Genomic DNA, 17,218 nt, shown 5'->3' with positions numbered 1-17,218 from the left:
ATTTGAACGTCCATCCTCCCTGCTAAGAAATGGAGCATCTTTGCCCACAAAACACCATTTTTTCCTTCTTTTACAACAGTATTCCAACTGACAGTCGTCACTGGAAGAACGTTTAATATCCATTTCTTAAGTTTAATTATAAAGATGCCTGTTCTTTGATATATGAATCTATATATGAATCTTTTCTATGAATCTATATTCTTTGAAAATATTTTAAAAATATATATATATACACACACACACACACACACACACACTAGAAAGTACTTAAATGTATACTACTATAGTTGCAAGACGTAATGAACAAGGTTAATGTTGGCGCAAGGCTTTTTGCATCATGTAGGATACAAATATAGGAAAAACTATACACCTACTGATTGAAATAGTTACATTAACACAGAAAAGCTGAATTCTTTGCACCCAGAAGACACTCTGTGTATATTTTGCGTGCACAGTGCACATGTGACATACGTATGTGTATTTGCTTTTGCGCATATGTGTGTGTGGTTTCCACGGTAAAGCTCAGCAGCCCAGTTCTCCTGCAAGGAAGGGAGGGGAAGAAAGAAAAGAAGCAAAGAAAAAGAGAGAGAAGGAGCAAGGGAGGCCTCCTTTCACAGAGAAACAAAGATAGCTGTAATTAATGGCCCTGAGCTCTGGACTAGGGGAGCTTTCTTCTGACAACTCCGACTTAATTAAAACTTAAGACTTCTGAAAGGGCCTCTGACTGCGAGGGGACGTCCCACCGTCTCGTGAGAAAAACCTCGTAAGATTTCCTACAAAAGAAAGAAAGAGGGAGAGACAGAGAGAAAAGATGTGTTAGCGGCTGTAGCTATGTTGCTAATCCCTGTTTGTCAAAGGAGGAAGAGGGAAAAGGGGGGTTAGAACTCACACACCTGCAGCTAACTGTGCCCCCCACCTCTCTGCTGCACCACTCCTCCCACAACACACAGATAGACACCCCTCCCACACATGCATTTTTTTCAGTCTCTCCCCTTGTTCCATAGAACACAATGCAACAGAACTCAGGAAAAAAATATTACCTTGCTCACTTTTCATGTGCTTTAGGAATGAAACTTTTTCCTACTATATAAGCCATGAGAGACAGCATAGGGTTTGCACGCAGTCAGACACACACAGAATAATGTGTATTAATTCATGCATAGAACCCTGCACCTGTTTCTCAGATGGCTGTATGAATAAATCTTAACAAAGCATAAACTAACCTTCATAAGCCACCTCTGTGTCTCTGTCTCTTTGCCTGGCTTTCTTTTCCTCTCTGTCTTTCTCTCTCGCTCTCTCCATAGAGGATCAGATAATAAAAGCTTGGCCTGGTCTTTTGTTTTTGTGCATTGTTCATTAGCCCGGCAGCAACAACAGAGGCACACTTGATATGCTTGGCTTGACTGGGTGTATGGGAGTAGGGCAAGGTGGGATGGGGGCTGCGCTTGTGTGTGTGTGTGTGTGTGTGTGTGTGTGTGTGTGTTTGTGTGTGTGCGTGTGTGTGCGCGTGTGCGCACGCACATGCATACACCGAGGGCAGGGCAAGAGGTAGGGGGTAGCTTTGCATGGCTGCAATGCCATTAAAGAGGCAACTGGAAATTAAGGGCTTGCAACTGACAGCACACGTTGAATAAGAAACCCCTGCAGCTGCCAACAATGACGAGATCTGGACAATGTGCACGTTAAAAACAAAACAGCGTTCTGAACTAAACCCCTTAACTGACTTTTGTTGTGTTTTTGATCTCTATGTCACTTAAACGTATCTAGTTAATTTGGAATGGTGTGTTTTGTCTCAACAGCCAGTAAAAACTTAATATAATGCTGAGTTAATGGCAATCCTTTTGTTTAATGTGATCAAACTAAATGTTGTAGTTGAATCCGTTTTTGCATGTGCAGTAGGTTTTGTTATGGTTAATGTATAATGAAACAAATAGCAGCCTATGCCAAACACATTAAATGCACCAAAACTAAAAGGCTTATATTGTCGAAAATATAACTGACAGTGTTGCCTGTAAAGTGAGTTTTGAAGTATTTGATGTGGGATTTCTGGATGTTTAAGTAGAGGGAAAGGTAATCACAAAAGATTTTTTTTTTAAATTGTTAAAAAAAAGTAGACAAATATTGGAAACTCTATCATAATACAAATGACAAACGACCATCATTTGAAATACTGCCTTATTATTTTTCTGCACACAATAATCATCCTCTACCTCGGATAGTGTAGTCAGGTGCTGCACTTGTAAAACCAATGTCCATGTCAAGTGCTGCTTTAGAATTGGATATGATATCACATCCGAGGCTACATTTTTGCCTACACGGAATACTAATCTCTACTTTCCTCTGTTCCATAGCACTTGCAGAAGCAGAGTAGTGCGTACAGCCCGGAGTTGTGTGTCTACTACTGCGCACTGTGCGACTACTCCACCAAGGCCCGCCTCAACCTGGTGCAGCACGCCCGCTCAGCTCGCCACCAGCAGAACGAAGGACTGAGGAAACTCCAGCTGCACCAGCAAGGCCTGGGAGGAGACGAGGATGGACTGAGTCTGCATGAGCTGTTCCAAGTTAAAGAGTGTCCGTCAAGCCAAGGTCAGTGTTTTTTTAATTTCACCTGCTTTGTCTGTTCGCTTAATTTGTTTTGACTGTGGTTTTTGTTATTACTAGGGCTATTTTTAAGTTGTGCTCTCATTTCATGCTTGATTTTCTTTTGTTATTACCTTGTGGATTTTGTTATCGTGACAAAGTATACACAGGAGGTGAATTTTTTGTTTCCTTTTTTGCTCTGTGATTTTGTGATTTTAGTTCATCTCTGATTTCAGCAGCAGTGGTCATTTTTTAAAACCCAGATTCATCTGTCTTCTTGCACTTCTCCCACCCCCCCACCCCCCCTTTTTTTTTTGCATGACTCCCTCTTTATTCTGTCAAATGTCTCGCCCTCCCTACTTTCCTCCCTCCCTCCCTACTTTGGCCTTCATATCCAGATCAAGTCTCTTGATACAGACCCGTCCATTCCTCCTAATCTCTCCAAAATGAGCATACTGTTCCTATTAGGCTGCCGCGCTTATATCTGCAACACACACACATCTACACACACACTGTCCCGTACACAGGGACATCCCAGGCAGGCAGGCAGTCAGCTTATGAAATTTCACCTTGGGAGGATCTCAGTGAAAAGGTCTGTACACACATACGTTACTCACACACACATATGTTGCTCACACACACACATACACTAAGGCTACACAGTCTCTCCCTGGAGTGAGCTTTCATTTCCTTTCTCATGACCAAAGCAATTTGGCTTTCATTTAAGAGTCTCCGTCCTGCCAGCAGCTAATAAGTGTAACAGAACTGTAAAACATTCAGAGAGACAAAAAAAAAAAAAAAAGAAAGAAAAAGATTAATCGTTTTTCTGTGTATGAGTGGGGGTTGGATGGTTGGTGAGGGGTTGCAGGGTGTAAGGGGAGGGGGCTGTGCTGTAATTTAAACCAGAAGACGGAGAGTCAGGGTCCATTATTTAGTCATCCCTATGTTAATGCTGCCGGGAGAAAATGAGCGCTTAACTTGTTTTTGCTTTGCTTGACCTGAAGGAGCGGGTGGGGCGGGGGTTACACATTTTAAATAGCATTCCAGCATAGCATTAGTCCATACATCCCTGTGTGTGTGTATCTGTGTGTATCTGTGTGTAAAGTGTGCATTTCAGCATGAATCTCTGCTCCCCAAAGTGTCCTGTTTATACTGTACATGTACTCCCAAAACAGATGGGGGCCCAGTGCTTAGAAACACATGTGAATACCAACACACATACACACACACACACACACACACACACTCACACACACACACACTCACACACACACACGAATAAGAGAGGAGCTTCCAATCCTGAAATGGAGACTGTTGCCGGTGTGCATTTGGTTTTAATTACACATGGATCAAAGTTTCGGTAAGATTTGGGAAGCAGCAGAAAAGCATGCTTAGATAAATCATTACCGTACCAATTTAACATAGCCACCCCCTCTCCTTTTCTTGCTCTCTATTTGTATCTCTTTCTCTCTCTCTCCTTTTTTGTCCTGCTTATTCCATCTCCCTCTCTCTCCTGCTCCTGTCCATTTTTTCATCCACACGAGCCCAGCTTCTAACCTTTTTTTCCTCTTCTTTTTACATCTCAGACCAGTGAGCACAACCAGGTTTTAAACCTGTCAGAAGTAATATTTGCCTGCTGCACCTTTTTCAAATGTTCCACTCATAAAATACACCATATTTGTTGTTCAGGCCATGGTTTTATACCTTGGCTTTGATGCCACATGGTGAATTTCCATGAGGAAGCTAGTGCAAAGCTTAAGCGGACACTGGCAGCATCCAAAATGTTAAGCCACTTTTTTGGATGCCCTCTTTTTGCCCACTCTATATTTTTTTTTTGTGAACAACAGTATTCTTTCACTAGGTACGTGGTAAATGTTTTAAAGGTGTTTCCTTGTACAATGTACAGTATTTGGCAGGTGCGTTTAAAGAGGAGAGAACGACTGTGTCAACCAGAGATCAAATATAAAACACCAGCATAAAAAGTTGTGTTTGCGCTCTTTTTATGTAAGTCCTTAGGTAAATACTGAAAATGTCTTTTTTTACATCACAAAATGACGTGTGCTAGTATTACATGTGTTGTGGGAGCAAATGTGTATCACAGCTGCTATAGGCTCACATGATGAAAATGTTTTCACCAGTGGAAAAGGCTCTATAGTAGGCAACATTTTCAGTGAGTGTTAACTTTAAGGACCTTCTGTTTGTGTGTATGTGCATGTGTATGCGTGCTGTTAGTTTTCTTGGGCTACAACTCCTGACTCGAGCACTTTCTGTTCATTAGAGACTGGTATGAAAAAGATTAATTTAAGTGCTGACCGGTATCTTTCTCTTAAAGCCTGGGACCTGGCACTGAGCCAGATAATTATAGGCCCATTTGGGAATAAGAGTTCTAATGCTCTGGACTTTATGTACATGTGAATGGCTTTCATTAAACAATTTTGATGCTGACTTTATGGCCTAATTAAGGATACAGTACTGCAGAGACACACCACAAGGGTATAGGTGTTTTGAACAAAGACAGGAGTGTACACTTCTGCTGGACTGCATTGTTTGCATGTCAATGCATGCGTGTGCATCTGTGTATTTATTTGAGAACCTTTCACTCCTCATCTTTTTGAGCCTGTAATTCCCCAAACATAAGCCAAGTCATCTCATCATTTACACTAGGTAAACATCAATGTGAACGGTGAGTGAACTTTGTGTTTCAGTATTGTTGTCTATACAGTGTGTTAGACACTAACTCTCACTGACTGTCGCAAAAACTTTTTCCTGTGATCTTTCAGTAGTGTCCTTCAAAGACAAAAAGCTCACTGTGTCTATATTGCTGAGATAAATCGTCTCTCTCCGTGTACAATTAGAAGTGTTAAAGAAAATTGAGTTTATAAAAAAATGCCAGTTTGCATCAGAGAAGCAAGCATAAATGAATTGCCTCTCAACATGGAGGAGTTGGAGGCCATTTTCCTTTGAGGTTTGTCCAAAAGTTGTTAAAGAAATTAGATTTTTTTTGTACCCTTCTGCCTATAATGAAGTTACTCCCTGAATAGAGCTGTTTAGCAAAAACTTAAGCTGAAAAAGAAAAATATGACAGATTGCGAGTCATGGGTATTCCATCATAGATTTCTTTTTTTTTTCTATTTGAACAATTTGTTTAGCTGGATTTTTGGAGACATTAACAGTCTCTGAAGTTTAGTTGTTACAGTGATTTTTCTCTCTCTGACTGTTTCTCTGTTTCTGCCTCTGTCTCAACTATTTGACCATTTGTTCAGCCATAAAGAACGCTCTGAAGGGGTGTGTGTTTGTGTGCGAGAGTGTATTTTTCCTGTGTGTGTATCCTCGCCCATTAGCCCTGTGCTCCATCATGTGTAAAGATCCTCATAAGCCAGATCAAGCAGAAACACTAGGGCCTTTTCTGCATACTTTACTTTCTGTCATTTTTTTCCCTTTCGTTCTCTGTGTCCCTCACAAAAAGGAAAGGGAGATGGGATCTTATGGAGGTAATTATTTCTGAGAGCCCAGCCTGTCATGCATCCCTCCACCACCCCACCACCCACACATCTCCATCCCTCTATGCCCCCCCCATACAGCCATCACCCAACATGCATTAAAAAGGGAGGGAGAGGACCCTCTTTGTCTGAGTCCCCCTTTTAAACAAAAGACCTCTTCTGACTTAGAGAGACCAACAACACTTTTATCGTGTGCACGTGGGTGTATATGTGTGTGTGTGTGTGTGTGTGTGTGTGTGTCCAGAGTCTTTTGTTTCTCTGAGTGATAAAGCTCGGGGACATTTTTGGTCCTAGTCAAATTAGTGTAGCAGTGCTAACCATTTACATAGCAGCTGTAGGCTAAAAACTGAGCTTAATGGACACTTATTATCTGTGTGTGTATTGCGCAGGGATATAGATGTGAGATTGTGTGTCAAGCAGCAAGTGATGGAACATGGGCAGAGATTTAAGTGTGCCATCTTGACTATGTCCAAGAGCACTGACATTTCTTGTTTCCAGTTTTACCCTACCAAAACTGTTGCAGTCTGAAATAAGTCAAAGCTCCAAAAGCCCAAAAAATTGAGCATTCAATTTGTTATGAGGGAAAAGGCTTTGCTGTTTCCCAAAGAACATTTCAGTGTGATGACACTAAGGCATCTTTTGAGGCATTAGGTTTTCCCTCATCCCTCACTTTCACTCCTTCATCTTATACGTTTTTTCCTCTGGGAGATGGGGGCGGTTTTGCCATTCCAGCGGTTCTCTTCTCTCTTTTTTTTTACAGGAAGGTCTCTCCTCAGACACAGTCTATTCTAGGGTTTGTCTCAGTAATTTGTGGCCATTACATAAACATTCACGGATGGCCAGAGGAGTGAGAGAAAGGATGCAACACACACCCAGATCTCTCTAACCACTAGCTCCTTGGTGGCCATTTTCTCTTGTGCCTTTCTAACTTGAAATGCACAAGGTGAGACCAGATGACTGGCCCATTAAGTCACAGTTTTGTCTTTTTTCAGCAATACTGTTATCCCTCTGTAGCATTTGCCTCTGATGTTTTTATCCATTAGATACTAATCATTAGAACTGTCTTTAATAGGCCAGTTCTAATACATATTGATTGCTTACATACGGCTTATTAGCTACAGTTAGTGAATTATTTGCGACCTTTTCCTTCTGATTTACTGTGAAAGAGAAAGTTACTTACATAAAAGTAGCATCGACAGTATTCAGTCAGGTGGTGACCCATTCCTTAGACAGTAAAAGAAGGAATGAGTAAAAAACCACTTGAGTAAAACTGTCTATAGGGAGAAGTATTCTGATGAGAGTGATGTGATTATTCCAAATATGATTTTGTAAAGTATGTAGTTTTTTTTATTGCTGTGCAATTAGCTGGAGACAATGCACTGCATTTTAAATCATTTGTCAAGTCAAAATAAGACACATTCATATATGTATATTATTATATTTTCGGCAAGTAGCAATTTACCCCAAATTTCCCAAAACCATATTCTCTATGGCTGAGGGAGTAAAAGATGTGGTCATTTTTTGAATAATTCCATCCAAGCGAATTATAATTACTTTGTGGTCTGTGTGCACATAGAAAAAAAGGGCAGCAGGCTGACTTGTGCCTCTGAAAAAAATGAGCCTCGTTCACCATAAACTATTTTTGAAATGGTGTGTCGGGGCGGTATGGGCTCAGGCCGATTGTTTTTCTTTGAGTCGAGCAGTTCTTTGGTGGAGGGGTATTACCCGGGCTAAATTGTTCCCTCATGTTTTCCGCCAAGGCTCTGTGCCCACCACACTGACAGTTATAATTTGCAGAAATTGCGCTGATTATCTGAATTAGCATACCTGACCAATGCCACATTAGTCTTATTTACAATACAAAGCCGTAGGGCTCTGAGGACGCATACTAAATATGACTTAACCCTTTGAAGAGGGGACTGGCGTCACAGGGCCAGGACGTTTTTCACGTCAGTGATATCACAAAGAGCTTAAGGCCCTTCTCCATATGGCGCTGAAAGCCTGTGGAAATATGAAGATCTTGGAAAAGGAAGTAGTGAATGTATAGGCTGCAGATCATATTCAAATTACAGAGTCAATGCATGTTTTCCTTATTCTTTGTCTTTTTTTTTTACCTTTCTCAATCTATATTTTTTCACCTCTCATCTCTCATCCCCATCTTGTTCTTTTCCTTTTCATGCCTTCACCCGCCACCCCCCTTCACCCCTGCTCTTCTTTATTTTCTTCTCCCTCACCTCCATTCTTTTCTCCCCTAGATCCCCTCATACACCCTCTGTCCATTGACTCTTAACCACAGATGGACAAAACAATGGGCCATGTCACACAGCATTAAGACAAACAATCCGGTGATGGGAGGAGGGTTGTGTGGAGCTTGAGCTGCGGTAACCAGGCAATACGTTCACTGAGTCCAAGCAGCCACTAATCTCATGCCGCGATGATACAACTCACAGATGGACATTTAATGCAGCCTATATGCACACTCACTCACACACAAAGAAAAACACAGGAACATTATGAGATGGTATTGTCAGGTAAAATTTTCTTGCCATTCCTTGCATAATCAGCTTTTTTCCCTTTCTGTAGCTCCCCTGTTCTTTGCTCTCCTCTCTGTTTCCTTTACCTCATCCATCAATGGGAGCTATGGAATTGATAGCAGCTATTGATTACCTATAGCCAAGGCTAATCGTCACTAACCAGAGGAAGCTTTGCAGCTGTAGCTGCTGTCAGTGGCTTGTCGTATGTGTGACCCTCCAGCAGTTCAATAGCAATAGTGGTTCTCATGTTTACTTACAGCTGAATAATAGCCTGAAAGAAAGATAGCTCGTATATAAAAAAAGATATTCTGGACATCGCCTGTCTTTCACTGCCCAGATAAAGGAAATGTAATTTTTGTCTGCTCAGAAAAACACGAAAAGACATGCCAAGTTTCACCTTCCCACCTATGTGAATAAGACCCATCTCCCTCTCTCCCCTTTCTTCATCTCCCTAATAGGAAATTTGAGCACAGTGTGTGAGATTAAAGCAGAGAATCAATGCCTTGTGAGCAATCATTTCCAGACAAATCTCTTTCATCTTTTCTCTCCCTTTTTTTTCCCCTCGTTCTCCCATTCGTTTTCGCTCCCACCTCCTAATGCTAACAGGGGGTCCCGTGTCATGACATCCCTTTTGCTTTTATCATGTCCTAATAACGCTGTGAAAATAAGAGGGAGAGAGAAAGAGGAATGTGACAGAGAGAGGAAAGATGACGGTGGAAAAAAAAGAAGAAATGGATAGACTGATAAAAAAATCCATTGAATGAGCCTAGGTCTTGATTTGTGCTTTGATGTGGATGTTTCTGTGCAAATTAGACAAATATGCCTGCTGCTTTAGTCATCTCAAAGCTCTTCATAAGACACCATCTGCATCTTTTTTGTGAAGGATGGAGGGGATGAAGAGAAAAATTAGTGACATGTTCATTTACGCAGGTAAAAATATATATTTTACAAAATTTTGGTCATGGAAGAAAGACAGATGGTAAACACAAGATGTTATGTAAAATGGAAACATGAAAAAAGGAGGCTGGTGGTGTCTTAAAAAATAACAAATTGACAATTTAAGGTATACAGAAAAGACCTTCTAGTGTTTCTGCTTGGTTGAGCCCACAAGGTGCTTTACCCATGATGGCGCATAGGGCTAATGGGCAACAATACATACACACACACACACACACACACACACACACACACACACACACACACACACACACATACACACACACCTTGGCCAGGCCTTTGTTTCAAAAGCAGGTTAATGGGGAGTGAGGAAGAGGAGCATTGCAATTTTCTGCTCTTTAGGCGCCAGAGAATTCTCTCCAGTGTAAGAGAGACCAGACTCTCAGCGTAATAGGCATTTTACACCCTCATCACCCCTTGCACACAAACACACACAACACACACGCATACAAACACGAACACACACTCACCAGAAACATGTGGGAGTGTAATAGGCATTCTATGGTGTGTATTGCCAGTCCCTAGAGTGCCAGTAAGTGTTAGACATGCATAGAGTCGGCAATGAGACAATCAGTATGCTGAAATTGAAACCTTGTCTGGAGTCACACAAGAGGGGAGGAAGAGGAGCAAAGAGGGATTGAGGAGAGGAGAGGAGAGGAGAGGGCATATGACAGTGAGAGGAGAGGATGAGGAAGTGGAATAAGAGAGGAGGAGAGACGGAGGGAAAGGAAATAGGAACTGATGTTTGTTTAATTGCCTCATAAGTGATGACACAGATAATTATGTCGAAAAAGGAGATGCTTCTCTTAGGCAGGGCCAGTGAGCAGCTGTATCTGTTTTTGTGCGTGTGTGTCGCCCTGTCTCTCCCTTTAGCCCTATCGACTGTCATCCCCTCCAGCCACATCAAGTATGGGACACCATTAACCATTATGGTTTGTGTCATATCAAATCCTTCAGCTTAATTAACAGAAGAAAAAAAAACACACGCACACAGTGGAAAACACACGCACACACTCATCATTTGAAATCATTTTAATTACTCTGTAACATCCAGATTATTAATATCTCTGCCTCATATACCTGGGGATATGCAGCCGAGAGTGTGTTCACCTATATTTCCTGTGCTGTGTGTTTGCAGGCGTGTGTGTCCATGTGTGTGTAAGTGATGCTCCCTTGACTTCATATCTAATTGTCTTTTTTAATGACAATATTCCACTGTGTGCCGGCTGTATGTAATGAGTCAGGGTGTGTCAAAGTGCAGGCCTGAGCTGTCTGCTTGAGTTAAGCTCTTCCCGTCTACTGCAGAAGCCTCCAGCGTACACACTCACACACGCAGATGTGGCACACACACACACTCAAAGAGACACTATCAATGTGGGAGTTCCTGTATCTGACACGAGATTAAGAGGGCCAAGTGGAGGAACGTCGAAGAACTGCCCTGTTGCATTTGCAAGAAGGAAAAAGGACCATCCTGTCACACGCGCGTGCACACACACACATACACACAAGCATCCTGTGCTGTAAGTGAGCAGTAGCCTCCCTTGCATTATTCACAGTGGCCGAGTGATCGAAGCTTGGTTCAATAGCACTAAAGCGGTGCGCGCTGGAGAGATTTGTCTTACAAAACCTTGACACACACACAGGCGCACATATGCTCTCACACACACATTGATTTTTGGTGGTGGGAATCTCCCAGGCTTTGGACGAAAGGCAGGGACGTGAGAGGGACTTCCCCCGTCAGAGCAACTCCCTGTCAAACACTTCCATACACTCTGTCCATATACGTACAAGGCACAGGCAGATACTGTAAGTACATCTTTAATTCTCTTAAAATGAGATTTGATGATGATGAGGTCCAGTGATAGCATAAAAAGAAAAATGAAAAGAAAAATTGAAGATGGGAGATGAACAATCTGCCGCTTAGATCGGATGGAGTTTCATTTACAGTCAGATGAGCTGATCGTAAAATAAAAGGCAAGAAAAAAAACTCTTAACTGATCATATTTCTTTTTTGCTGACTGTTCTTTTTTGCATTTTACCATCAGGGGGCTTTCTGCAAGCGAGGCATAAAAAAAAAAATCACACATTGCCTGATATGTCATATCATTCTGCTGCAGTGTGTGTGTGTGTGTGTGTGTGTGTGTGTGTGTGCACGTGTGTATGTGTGCATGTGTATGTTTTCACACAAGGCTGTTCCATTTGAAGCCTTCAGTTGATTTGAATGGCAATTTTTCTAATGTATCAGATGTTCTCTATTCAGGTTTCTCATTTTCTTCAGAGCTGCCATAGCATATACCACCCCCTCTGGCATTTTTTTACATATTAACATGTATTGACAAGCCAGCACTCGCATGCCTGTAAACACTGACACACAACACACACACACAAACTCACACCTCTGTCCCCTGAAGACATGTGATCAACCAGACCCAATCCCTTGTAATCATCTGGAACCCACACACACCCACCCACACCAATAAACACACGTATAGCTCCCCTTCAATCCTGGGTAATAGTTTGGGGCAGGGGGCTGAAGCAGTGGGCTTCTTTCCCTTAGCCCCAGTGTCTTAAGCTGCCATTGATTAAATGTTAACTGATATACTCGGCCCTGGCAATCTTGTTAGAGCTGGAGCAGGCAGGCAGCTAGACAGACAGTTTAGGACCCCAGCCCTCCTGATCAATAGCACAGATAAAGATTTCATCCATCAATGAGCTCCCAAAACAAAAGGTATCTGATACCTGATTAGGCCCGTGGGGACACACACACAGATCTGGACATGAACTCACACTCACACTCACACCCTGCCTCATGGGTTGGAGCACATGAAGAGATGGCAAATATGCACACTTTGGTGGAATTAAATGCACGGCCTTCTAAAAATCTGCATGTAAGTTTTAATAAGCACCCATATCTACCCCCCTCACCCCTACACACACATTCTTTTCACTCACTTATTTTGTTGAGGATAATACCTCCACAAACCCCATCTGAAGTCAATCAGTTCCACACCTAATGCTGTAATTACAACAGATACACACAAGCACACACATACACACTGAAGTTTTTAGATAAGGCAGACCTGACTTTTCTTAGATGAAGGTTAATTATCCTGTGTTAGTTCACTTAGGGGTGTGTATTTATTTGTGCATGCTGGTCTATGTGCACCTCTTCTTTGCATGTGTGCAGTGTGTGTGTGTGTTTCCTCAAATGCACATGCATTTAGATCCTCAGAGCATGCCAAAGGCACCGCAAAATGGCTGAATCAATGTCTGGGCGACCACCACTGTTAAAGTGTATCAATAATGTTCCCCTATCTTCTTTCCTGGCTATTGTCACAGGGTAGTTTCAAAGTCCAAGCCTAGCCGCAATTAAGACTTAATTATAAATCAATATAAAGAGTCATTTGAATATTGATTTTTCCTTTTGCTTCAAATTGTTAACATATTCTCTACCCTGTCCACGCTTTTCTCCTTTCAGTTTTTTTTTTGTTTTTTTTTGTTTTGTTTTTTTTACAACTTTAAGGAGAATCAATACTTCCTTTTACAGTCATCAGAGAAGTGCTTTGGCATAATTGAAGCCAAAAACACAACAGGATGTCTTGATGGGGGTCGATACCCAGAGGTGGTCAAGGGCTAAAAATGTCACATCCCCTCAAATTCTGATAGGTTTTCAAATACAGTTAATGGCTCTCAAATAGTGAGCCCATTTTAAGGGGTTTTGGGTGACATTTGTTGTTACAATACCAAAATGCATTTCCATAATTTTCACGGCTGACATTTTCTTTGATATGACACTGTATCAGAGCGCCCCCCCCCCCCCCCAAAAAAAAAGAAAGAAAGAAAAAAAGATATCAATGCAACCCGTTAACCTGCATTTTATTTGATTAAATGATATCTTTGCTGTTTTATTTTTCTGCTCAGCCATTTTGAGGGGCTGTGAGATTTTCAAGTGGCGTGTCAGGGGCTGGGAGTCTAATGCATGGAAACATGGAGCTTTCTGTTTTCTGACGGCTAGCAGAGATAAGGTAGAGATATGGCTCTAGCACTGGCTCAAATCTAAAACAGATCCCGCTTGGGGGGGAGGGGGGTGGAGGAGTTAAGAAAGTGAAGGAAAGGAGGTGGGGGAAAGGGAGGGGAGGAGGTAGCAAGAAAAGGGAATATTGTCAATCCTCTAAGTGTCTGGCGGTGTCTCTCTTTCTTTCCCTCTTTCTCTCACTCTTTCTCTCCCCCACTCTCCCTCAGTAATCTGATTTATTCGAAGCATATGTGTGCTGCTCTGTCTTTGTCTGCTTCTATTAGGGCCAGTGGGGGCCCATATGACATTGTTTAGCCAGTAATGAAATGGACATTTTTTGCATGTTTTGGAGAAAGTCAGAGGAAAGCCAACACTCCTTATTTGTAACCGTCTGCAAATACCATCTCCAGGGCAGTTGCCCCAGGTCTGTGTATTCCTTTAAGTGTGTGTCTGTGTGTGTTGCGTGTCAACATATGTATCCGTGTATTGCAGGTTCCATGTGATTATTTTGGAGCTGAATCTGGGCAACCTAATGAATATTTGGGCTCAGAAATATTTCCCCTTTTCCTTTATGATTCTTATGTTGAACAGTCCTGCCACCCTCACTAACCTTAACACATAATAAGGTGTCGATGACGCACTCTCTTCAATGGCAAAGACATACTGTATCCATGTATATTTGTCAGTATATGGAATTGTTGTGTGCTAATGGAAGCGCCTTGCTGCTCTGATATCAAGTGAAGTCCCCCTCAATAAGGAATGTAGCCACTGAAAAGAACAGAAAATGAATAGAATGAATGTAAACCTGTAAATGTTAAGGAAAAAGATTTTTCTGTACATATTTCAAACATACCATTTTTCTGGCTATGAATTGTGAATGTGACCCAGCACACATATATAACATGAATGCAAAGAACATGTGTACTGCATTGTACATTTTATACATGTGATATCAAAAATGTTTTTTTTAGTTTAAAGCATGTAAATATTAAATACCATATTGTGTGTTTTTAAAAAATCGAGTTTTCTTATCTTTTTATTAATTATATTGATAGTCATATCAGTAATACAACGATTTATGATCTTATAACTGTATCTGAGAGGAATTGGTATTTTTATCTCTCCTTTCTATCTACTTAAATGTTTTCTTTGATTTCTGTCCAGGATTACAGCCGTGTTTTTGGTGGCTCTGAAAGCAGATGGTTTTTATGCAGCTAAAAACGGGCCAGTAGCCCAATAGGATAAAGATCTGTTTAAGCATTATCCATTTGGCCACTGCCCGTCACAGGCCTATTTTAAGCATAGATAGACGCACATACACAGCCATTCTCTTAAACCATGGCAGCCATTTTATTAGATTCTCTCTTTTCAGGCCTCATATTAGCTCCCGGAAAGTAAATAAACCTTGAATACATGACAAGGACCAGTCTGGTCAATTGGAAACTATATCTATCCTGCTGGTATCTTTGTTTACCAGTGTAGTGATGGATGGACAGATAGAGGGGTAAATGGGTGCACTGGGGAACAGATAGGTTGGGTATATGGATGGATAGCTGTGTGAAAAGATATCAAAATAGATGGACAGATGGATAGATAGGTGGATAGATAAATGGATGGATAGATAGACAGATGAGTGCGGCAGGGAGATCTTGTTGGGCTGATAGAGTTGAGCAGGTATGCCGAGAAACAGCTGCTTTCTTCATTAGGTTCATCTATCGATCTTGGACCCTTGCTGTGCGTGTGTGTCTGTGTGTGTGTTTTTGAGAAAGAGAGGGGAAAGACAGCAGCCTCTATAGATAAGTGCTGGTAATAGAACAGAATGAATTCTTATCACAGAGATGGGAAGGCCATTAACCCTCAGCTTCTAGTTCTCTCTGTCTCGTTCGACTCTCTCTCTCTTTTTCTCTGTTTCTCCCTCCCTCCGTCCTCTGGTCTGGACCTGGCAGGGTCACGTTGGCGAACGTGTGTGATATTTCCACTATGTGTGTGACTCTGCGAGACTGTGTGTGTGTGTGTTTTGAGGCTGCCGCTGTGCAGACTGCCCCCTCGGCCAGATGTTTATAATCAGGGGCTAGATAAATATTGGACAGAGGAATCATAAAAGATGAAGAAAAACAAAAAATAGAGGAAAAGATGGGGGAAGATGAAACAGAGGAGAGGAATCTTCTTTTCAAATTATTCCTAAATCCCTCAGTAAGCTTGCCGTGCCGCCTCTTCAATTCACCCACTCAGCCTAAGGTGATTCAAACAACCGAAATGCAATATGGCTGTTGTGTAAGATGCAGGTGTGTGTGTGTGTGTGTGTGTGTGTGTGTGTGTGTGCACATGTGGAGGTGTACAGTAAGTGCGTTAGCCTATTGTATAAGGCCAGGTGCTGCAGCAAATTTTTTTCACCACTGAACCTTTTGAAGCTGTATTTTTGTCCTGTGAAAACCTTTTGTATTTGCTATTAAAGAATCATTAACATCGTCCCCCCTAGTGCTCACAGCACTGAAAATGAAACCCCTCTTAACACGAAACAACAGTTTCTGTCTGCACAGCAAGCAAGACACGCAAGCCTTTAATCTTGGCTATGTTTATTCATATGATTTGCTTTCTCTTTTTTTGAAAAGAGTAATAGGTGTTTTGTTAGTCGCCTCCAAGACAGCGGAGCGGGCAATTTGAGCAAAAGAAAATACAATGAAGAGTCTCAGGAAGTCATAATTGACAACAACAAAGCAAATTTGGAGCTGCTGATACAAGCATTTTTTACACAAAAGTCATTTTTTCAGCTTATTCTGTCAGTTCAACTTATTGACATTCACACCAGGAGCGTATTAAATGTGACAATCCTATTGTCTGGCTTTCAGAGTCGACCTGAAACAATAGATATTTTTTGCTGGTGTAATAAGTTCTCGTGTTTTGGGCAATAAATGGGTGGGTGTGGGTGGATTTGAGCGTGTGGATGGAAACGCATGCGTTTGCTTTTGCTAGCGTATGTGTGTTTACATGTTAGCATGTGGGCTGTAGATCTCTGTGCTTGAAATACGTTGAATGCTATGTGGGAGTAAATGTGTGTGCAGAGGTTTCCATGTGTAGGTGTGTGTGTGAGTGTGTGTGTGTCAGTTATTCCCAGACCCTGTGCAGGAGCTATAGCCCCTCTCCGCTGGGTTGATGTTTAGTATTTTAGACATGCTACATTAACAACATCTGGTTAAGATCTAAATGCTTGTTAAACGCGCTGAAATTCGGGGGGAAAGGTACAGGGAGAATGAGGGAGAGAGGGGGGATAAAGAGGGAGAGTAGGGTAAATAAAGATTTGAGGGTGAGAGAACAGGAGGGAGGGAGATCAGTAAGTTTGTAAGGTTATTACTCTGGCAGTATTACCACTGGCCCTTGACTGTGTGTGTGTATGTGTGAGCAGGACTGTGTGCTCGTATGTGTGTCTGTGTGGGATGGTGTAATGTTTCAAAGCTTTCCCCTTTAAAACCTAGAGGCCAAACTAGAGCCACGCGCACGGCGCAGGAATGTGACATCACAGGGCCCCTATTGCCTACATACCCATTCCATCACACACACTCCAACACACACATGCACACACACTCTCACAGGGGACATGACCAGAGTTGTAAGAAGAAATCAGCATCAACATC

General features: G+C 41.9%; 1 protein-coding gene across 1 annotated transcript in view; it reads left to right on the top strand.

Moving 5' to 3' along the window:
• Positions 1 to 17,218, top strand: part of zfhx4 (zinc finger homeobox 4) — a 79,313-nt gene that overhangs the window by 38,704 nt on the left and 23,391 nt on the right. The window contains 1 exon segment of the mRNA XM_030123451.1: positions 2,352 to 2,586. Coding sequence (XP_029979311.1) covers positions 2,352 to 2,586 — 235 coding nt within the window.

The sequence above is a fragment of the Sphaeramia orbicularis genome, chromosome 20 (assembly GCF_902148855.1).
Source record: "Sphaeramia orbicularis chromosome 20, fSphaOr1.1, whole genome shotgun sequence".
Classification (NCBI taxonomy): domain Eukaryota; kingdom Metazoa; phylum Chordata; class Actinopteri; order Kurtiformes; family Apogonidae; genus Sphaeramia; species Sphaeramia orbicularis.
This window is presented reverse-complemented; position numbering and strand designations above follow the sequence as displayed.